Source organism: Manacus vitellinus, unplaced genomic scaffold (assembly GCF_001715985.3).
Source record: "Manacus vitellinus isolate BGI_N305 unplaced genomic scaffold, ASM171598v3 scaffold_40_pilon, whole genome shotgun sequence".
Lineage (NCBI taxonomy): Eukaryota > Metazoa > Chordata > Aves > Passeriformes > Pipridae > Manacus > Manacus vitellinus.
The window spans coordinates 6,928,131-6,936,834 of record NW_021940541.1 but is presented as its reverse complement, the minus strand read 5'-3'; the positions used below and the strand labels follow the sequence as shown (position 1 = coordinate 6,936,834).

The following is an 8,704-nucleotide window of genomic DNA, read 5'->3' as shown; positions in this document are numbered from 1 at the left end:
CACTGCTCAGTCATTCTTTGTCTGACAGCTGTCCATACCTTCAGCCATCCTTTTGCTTTGGAAATTTACCCAGTTTTTATCTGTGCTACCTGAGAGCAGAGTACCAGAACCACACTGACTCCTCCAGGTATGTGCAAACCAAACATTTGTGCAGCAGTATAGAGCTGTCAGATGGTTTAGTCTCTGTTTCTGACTCATTATTCCCAACCCAGGTTTTCCCTCTTCACCATGATCTGTTGCTGGGCTGATGTGTACCCCCAGATCTTCCTGCTGGGTGGTGATGGTCAGCCCAGAGCTTATCACTGTGTGTGAAGTTAGGAATGTTTATGCCATTTTACATCTATCTACTTGGCTTTTATCTGCCATTTCATTGCTAGGCACCCTCAGATCCTTCTTCAATTCCAGTTTGCCCTTAGTCTCACTGTTCTGAACAGCTCCAAGCCATCAGCAAACATTTACCCTCTCTCCAGGTCATTTATGACTGTGTGGAGCAGCAGAGCTCCAGCACACACCCACACATAACTCCATCACCGAACTCACTCTGCCTTTTACTCCTGCCCTCTGATCCTCTCTATTAACCATTAATTTCTTCCTGTGAAGACTTTCTCTCTTATGCAATAGCTGTTTAATTCCCTTAAAAACCTTTGGAGAGGGAGTTTGTCTTTTCTGTTTTCTATTTTTTTTTAGAAATTCATATAATCTCTATCAATTTATATGACACCAGAATCCACTCCCTACAAACCTTTCCCGGCATTGTGCTTCCAGCATGGAGCAGCCCATTGCCTGGAGCCACTTTGCTCTTCCCTCTGTCTCTTTGACTTCTCTGTGTCCCTGATCCTCTGGTGAGGACACCAAACCTATGGACATTATCTCCAAGCACAGCCTCTCAGGAAGTTCTGCTGCTTTTGATTAATTACGAACATTAGCAGTTTTTAACCCTGGCTTTCAGGTCAATGGGGGGAGAAAAGAGATTGACTGCAATAAGAGGATTTATAAATCTGCTGTCAAAAACAACACTGAGCCAATGAGGCAGATAACCAGAAAAGTAGCAAGCACACAGGCTTATTTTTGTCTTAGCCCTGAAAGCTTCTATTCTGTAGCAAAGACTTCCATACTGATGAGCATAAAATATCTTCTGATCCAATTTGCTGAGAGTTTGAACTGAAAGAAACAATTGAAACCATGTAGGATTTCTTGCAGTGTGGACATGTTACTTATATACAGCTCAGTAGGTCTTGGCTGCACAAGAATGTTTTAATTTTTAATGAAAGATGCCTAGAGATGAAATATTTAACACCTCTTTCTGTAAAGTCCAACTCCCATTACTATCACTACAAACATTGCAAAGGGCAGTGATACTGCTTGTTGCTCCAAGTGTTTTAGAGGGATGGATGAAAAGAAAGGTTTTATTTTTAAAGTTGGATATAGTTTGCAAAGCTCACTAACTTGAACTGAATCCTGCAGTTCTTGCTTATTAAGATCAGTGGGAGTTTCATGATTGAAACTTCTATTAATATAGCAAGATTTTAATCAAGTGAGAACCAGGAAAAATCTTCTTGACTCTTTGTTATTTTTTTTTTTTTTTGAGAAAAAGATTTTAAAATTCAAAAGTCCTCCTCTACACAGATTGCATGGTATAGAGAGATTCTTTAACCCTCTGAAAGAGAAATTAATTGTTGTACAGTCTGCCCAGAGGTGATAACAGTTAGTGCCATCCCCTTCTTTTGATAAATTTTAAGTTTCCCTTCTAATTTCTGGCAGAAATCTTGAAAAAAATCCATCCCTTACAGTGTGCATTTTCCCTCCTGGGAGCTGGAAATGTTTCTACTGTATCAATGGGAAACTGTAGTTCAGGACAAGAAACTTTAAACATGAATTGACTCCAGTGAAAACTGATAGAAGCTGGTAATCCATGTGCATTACAACACTGGCTGATCAATAGTAATTCAGGGCTGGAGTGGCATCAACTGAGAAGGATTTCAAAGCTTGATTAGTTGTGTTCCTTTCCCATTGGGACTGTAGTGCAATCTTCACTTATAAAGACATGTGATCTGAAAGCCTGAGGCAGAACACTCCTTGTTTTCACAGGAGAAGCTTTTCTAGGATGCAAAAGCTTTTACATCCTCATCACTCTTTCTAAAAGCTGCATCTTCTCCACAAAATTATACATTAAAAAAAAACAGACAAGCTTAGGATGGCATCAACATCCCAGCGTCTGCGAGGTAAAACAGCATGTAAAACAATCTTTTGGGCAGTGTTTCCTCATGCCTGCTTCATTCTGTCTCTTGTCATCTATGCTTTTCTGGGGGCTCTCATGTTTTCCCACATTGAAGGTAACAGGAAGGTGGAATTTAGTGAAGACTATAGAAATTTTCTGCAGAACCTGACGTACCTCAGCAGAAGTTTATCAGGTATGTACTGGAATTTCAAAATGACTTAATTATACAGGGAGTCACTCATTCTCTTGCTTTTGGAATGAGATTTTTTGCTTTTGAAGACATTCTTCAAAACACTAACACCTAACCCTGCAAACAGGATTTTTCCTCTGCCTAGCTAATAGCTGCTGGTTCCTTCCTTAGCTGTGATTTCTAACTGCAAGCTTCCCCAGCCCCCGTGTTCCTGCCTGAAAAGGCTTTTCTGAGGTGCCTGTGTTCTTTGCCCAGGCTACCTAAGGTCCTTGAAGACCAGCTGAGATTCCTGTGGTGTTTCCTTCTGTTTTCTGGGGACTGAAATCTCCGTCTCAGAAAGTTTCTCCTGCTCCCCCTTCCCCTGCTCTGAGCCCCCCCCCAGCCCTCTGCTGATGGGATGCTCAGAGTGAGAGAGGTGCAGTCCTGCACCCCAGACCCAGAGATGCTGATGGAGGGGGTAGAGTGGAAGAGAAGGGCTGTAAATCCTCCTGGGTCTGTGCCGGGGCTCGTTCACAGGCGTGGAGTTCACTCAGGTAGCTGTGCCGACACGATGGTCTGTTTGGGGCAATTAACCCTGACCTTTCCAGAAAGGCTCGGCCACGGGGAGGAGGAATAAGGGCTGCAGGCTCTGGGATTCCCAGCAGAGTGCTGGGCAGTGACACCCAAGTGTTCATATCCTTTACCTACTGATGACTCCACATTTCTGATGCCTGTGTGTCAAAAGAAGACCAATCTCCTGGAGAGTCTGAAATGAAATAGGACATTCAGGCTGGAAGCTGATTATTCAGTCTTCCTGTCCTGCTTCTTTATGCTTATGTTTGTTTGTTCCTTGTTTCTTTATTCACTAAAGCCACTGAACCCACCTGATTTTTTCAGGAAGGGGGGGTGGGGTTGAAAGGGGAGGGCGAGAAGGTGAATATTTTTATCTTCTAAAAGAACATGAGCTAATTCTCAGCTGGAGTAAACTTCACTGGAATAACATGCTGGCTGCTCCCTCAGTGATGGTCTGCAAACACTCACTGTGTCTCCTGCTGTGACTGTGACAGATAACATGACAGAAAATGAGGTGAAGTTTAAGAAAAAAATCCATGATCTTCTCAACACAGCTCAACAAGACTGGTTTGTCAATCCAAAAGACAAATGGAGTTTCTTTGGGTCTCTCTTTTTTTGCTGCACAGTGTTCACGACTGTGGGTAAGTTCAGAGGTAAAGTAACACCCTACAGAATAAATTGCTATTGCTGCTTTCTCTAATGACTTTCTTCCAGAGAATTAGAAAAGCTCTAAACAAACAAACAAAAACCCCTCTCCCAAACCCAAACCACAAATCCCCTTGAATTTCTCTTCTGAGTATTGATGATGAGTCTGCAAGCAGTTCTGTAAACACAGGTTGCAGGGATGTAGCTGAGTCACAGAAACAAGTAGGAATTTAGTAACTAGTGATGGTACACACTAATTAGCTGCATCATTACATATATACTGTAACACATACTCATAAAGGACATGTACACAGAACTATTATATTAAAGTAGAAAGAAAGCTCCATTTTTCAGTCAAACCTTACCCTTATTGTGTGTTCCATTGGGTAATGTTTTCTTCATTGGAAAAGATAATTCATAATCCATATATTGTTTTTCAACTGCTTCCATGCTATTTATGTGTAATTCAGCTTCCTTAATCTGTGGGTCTTTAATTAACCGTGGTGTTCATACTTCTCTGGGTTAACAGCACATAGTGTTTAAGTGACACCTCTGAATTCTTCCATTCTGACTTCATATTTCCATGGGGGAACTAGATCAAATAGAAACATCTGCTCTGATTTTGGCTCCCTCTGCATTCTTAAACACAGTTCCTCATGCTCACTTCCAAAGCTACTTTTATCCTTTTGCTAATCTTTCTCAAATGCTGGCAAGTACAGGAACTGTCTATCTACATTTGTCAGAATCAAAGCTGGATGGGAAATATTCCCACAGCATTGTATCAAATTGCAAAGACATTTCTTCACTGTGTTAGGATACACTCAAGGCCCCAGCATGGGTATGCATATTAAAGTAAAATTAAAACTGAACCCTAAAAAAGAGCTTATTCTATACAAGGAATAGTGTGAGAGCTAATATACTCCACTTGGAGCACTTGAGTGCTGCCTGAGTCACAGCAGAAGCTTAAACCTCAGGCTCTGATGTCTTAGATGACTGTTCCACTGCAGGTTCTTGCAGCCCCTGAGTTTGAAGGCAGTCATCCAGGGGGTCAGACACACACACTGGGGATGGGACCAGAGTCCTCACCCCTGTGAATATTTCCTGGTACAAACACAGCAGCTTGGAGCTTTTGAAAGGGGATGTTTTAGCAGAGCTTTGACTTCAGCAAACTGATGAAAAAGCCCATTGTTGAAAACATCTTCCCGGGGTTATTTACCCACCTCCACTAACGTGGGACTTGACAAATGTCCCATACACACTAACCCAACATATTTATTACTAAACTGCCAGTACTTTTTGCCTTCATAGCACTGAGCATTAATGCAGCTTCCTCAGATTTTGACCTGAGTTTTGGGATCAGTAGAAAGCCTAGAATATTTGTTTCTAATAGGTGGAGTAAGTGGCTATTTCCATTGTGGTGGGTTTGTTATTTGCAGTATTAGGAACTGATAAATCACCTCAGAGTAGAATTAAATTAACTACCTTGAATTATCTAGGAGAATTGAGACATCTACTGTGAAGTTTGGTGGTCTGAACTGTCACCTCCTCACTACCTGGGGAGGCTGCCTAGTGGCTCAGCTAGGATAGATTTCTGGATACCTAAATTTAAGCTCAGGATAAGTTTTAAGCCTTGAAACTGCACAAAGTATTTTTAATGCACAGACATCGATTTTAGAAAAAGGAAATAATATTACTGTGCAATAACTACAAAAATTAATCTTCCCCAATTACTTCAACAGTAAATATTAGCATTTCCAGTTAGCCTGTGGGGCACAGAGTGCCCAAGAATAAATAGTATTTCAGTGCTTCACAGCAAAGCAGGGACTGAGACCGAGTTCAGACCAAAGGCAGTGGCAACCACTAGTGAAAACATGAATGTATGAAGTAAATGAAGGAAACCACACCTCAGCATATGAGCTAATAATCTTACAGGCTAAGTACTTGTCCTAGAAGATCATCTAGAAAAGAACAGTGTTTTTGAAGGAAGAGAAGAAATGCTTTATGTCTTTTTGGAGGATGAGGAGAAAAATGGTGGTTAAAATTTAATGCACTCACTATAATACTGATGTTTTCTCCTGTATGCTGGAAAAGAACTATCTTACAATTTAAGTTTCCCATCTAGCATGTTAGAGGAAGGAAACATAAATACCCAAATTGAATTTAGGGGAAGGACATGTTTTCTGCTACCATTTTATTTAAGGTCCTGTGTCTGGTAGTGTTTCCCTGTTTGTTGTAATTGATATTTGTAAGCTTTAATACTCTAGGGTAAACATGCATTTCCTCATTTGATAAGCAAATGCTTCCTCGCTTGATTCTCTGTTCTGAGTACATTTAAGGGACTCTGAAAACTATGAAGTCAGTACAAACAAAATGTCAATGCAACATGTGCCATTAGAGCTAGAGCTGATGAACCAGGGACAATTTCCAATTCTGTTATCACCTTACCATTCATCACAAGCAGTTTTGATTGAGAAATGAAGTTTGAGTTATGGGTCTCATTGTCCCAGTCTGATCCACAGTGCTGTCCCAGTTTCAAATTTAGACAACAATCTAGATCTGAATCCTCCTGGAGCTCATGGAGTTTCATGCCCAGAAAACATTTAGTCGTGCTGTGAGATCCTGGAGGCTGACCAGGAGATGACCCCTCAGATCCTCCTGCACGGCCCATCAGCTTCTCCCAGCACCAGCTGTTGTCCCCCTGAGCTCAGCCCTCAGCTCAAATCCCCTGTGCAGGGACCCATGGCCCAAGATCTCTCTTGTTGTCTTGCCTATGGTCCCTCCTTAGCCCAGGTCAGGAAATCTTCCTCGGAGCAGTCTCCAGCAGGACAGAGCCTGCACACCAGCCTTGGGTTGGCCCAAACTTTTTGTTTCTCCTCCCTAAACGGCCTCCTGTTTTCAGACAGATAAGTCCTGAAGCTGATAAGGTGCAGACAAGGTAAGAAGAGTTAATTCAACAGAACTGGCAAACTCCAAACCTCCAAGTGCTTGAACAGGTAGGATCCTGCATTAGCATCAAGTGTCTGGGACTCAGAAATTTTAACAGCTTCAAAACAAAGCCAAAAAGAACAGTATGCTCTGGACTAAAAATTGACTTTCAAAAACTGACAGCAATAAAAAGCCCAGAGGATGTGAATACCCAATAAATCATAATGTTATCTCTCTCTCCCTTTCCCTTCTCCTCCTCTTCTTGTTATTGTTCAAGGTTATGGCAATACCTACCCTGTGACACGGACTGGGAAATATGTCTGTATGTTGTATGCTTTGTTTGGTATCCCTCTGATGTTCCTGGTCCTGACAGACATGGGAGACATCCTTGCAACTGTTTTATCCAAGTCTTACAATGAATTCAGAAAACTGCAGTCAAAAATTCTAGCCTCCAAACTCTGCTCTGGATCCACATGTAACAAAAGGAATGAACTAAAATCCAGAGCACAGTCTAAAATAGTCATCAATGAGCCCGTGACGATCATGGAACTGTTGAGAAGTCAGGCTGGTGTGAAAAGGAGGCCTGTGAAATATCGCAATGTTGAACTTTTTGAAATGTTAATTGCCAGAGAAAATGAGCAAACAAAACCAGCAAGAAATAAAAGCATTGAGAGATGGAGTTCATGTCCTGAACTTGCCAGGGGAAAGACAGTGTCCAGAGTAATTGAGAATTTTGACAAAATAGGGAAAGAGTTAGAAAAATTAGATGTGCCCATTGTGTTAATGGTGCTCGTTATCTTTGTGTACATCTCCTGTGCAGCTGCTATTCTTCCAAAGTGGGAATCCAATTTGGATTTTCAGGAAGCCTTTTATTTCTGCTTTATCACCTTGACCACTATTGGATTTGGAGATACACAGCTGGAACATCCCAAGTTTTTCTTGTTTTTTTCCCTTTATATTATTATTGGCATGGAAATTGTCTTCATTGCTTTTAAGCTGGGCCAAGATCGCTTAATTGTTTTGTATAAAAAGGTAATTTCATTTTGTGCAGAGAAAAAGATGCCATCAAAGAAGATATATCCAAAATAAGAGTAGACATTTCTCCTTCACTTGTAAACATTGGCCACTGCAATGAGATTAAACTGTTTCTGTGCATTTCTGCCTTGGGCTGGCAGGTGTCATATTTTATTATGATTTTCTCTGAGAAATTACTGTAAAATGGCTGAATACCTCAGAATTCACTTGGTGAAGGAACCTCCAGGGAGTACTTTCCAACAGGGTCCCATCTACTAAATAATCAAAGAAGATGCTGCATGAAGAAGAAGCTGAAGGCTCTCCCTGCCGGTGCTCCCCAACATATTTTGCAAAGCTCTGACTTTCAGCAGCCTTTCTGTCCTCCCTCCCACAGCAAGCCAAGTCAGGATTTTTTTTTTTCAGTACTTGCCCAGCCACCTTCTTGCAGGCAGGGCCAGCCTGGTTGTGGCTGTGGGTACTGAAGGTTTGCAGTGTGCTGCTGGCCTGATTCATCACCAGAGTGAGCTGGGGAGGACAACTCTGAACCCAACTGCTCTCCTGTTGTGACTGGTGTATTGTGAACATCACACCTTTGACTGGGACATGCAAGTGCTAAGTTGAAAAGAAAAACGTCAAATTTTTGCACCTTTCACTGTCACCTGTCCAGAAGTGAGTCAGAAAATTGTTCATTTGTTCAGGGCTGCATCCACTCTTTCTCCATGATGCTTTATCACACCTGTACCAGCGTGCAGTCAATGTGTGTCCCACGGTGTCCAGCTCCAAGGGTGCTCATGGCAAGCTCAGCTCCTCAGGTGGCATCTGGGGAAGGCACCCAGCAAACCTGGAGGTGATGACAGCCTGAAAGGAAGCTCCATCTCTTTGCTGATAAAGAAGCATGTGTTGATACATCGACTGCGGAATTCCTCACTCCTAATCCAGATTTCACTCTGCACAGACTGCTTGATTTCTGGGAGCTCCTTCGCCCACTTGTAGAAAGCAAAACCTACCTGTTTGACTGCAGCGTGGGGAGGATTCTGTAGTTATGTACTTGTGGAGAACACCAATTCACAAATAATGTTGTTTCTTCAAGATTTTCCTTGTACTATTCATAGTCTGAAGTGAGTTATCAATGATAGATTTTTTCATAAAAAATAAGAATT

The 8,704-nt window shown here is 41.8% G+C and overlaps 1 protein-coding gene across 1 annotated transcript; it reads left to right on the top strand.

The window, feature by feature from the left end:
* Positions 1-2,194: 2,194 nt before the first annotated feature.
* KCNK18 (potassium two pore domain channel subfamily K member 18) lies at positions 2,195-7,619 on the top strand. Its single transcript, XM_018078427.1, has 4 exons — positions 2,195-2,222; positions 2,334-2,411; positions 3,455-3,601; positions 6,808-7,619. The coding sequence occupies exons 1-4, from the start codon at positions 2,195-2,197 to the stop codon at positions 7,617-7,619; spliced, it is 1,065 nt and encodes a 354-aa protein (XP_017933916.1).
* Positions 7,620-8,704: the final 1,085 nt, after the last annotated feature.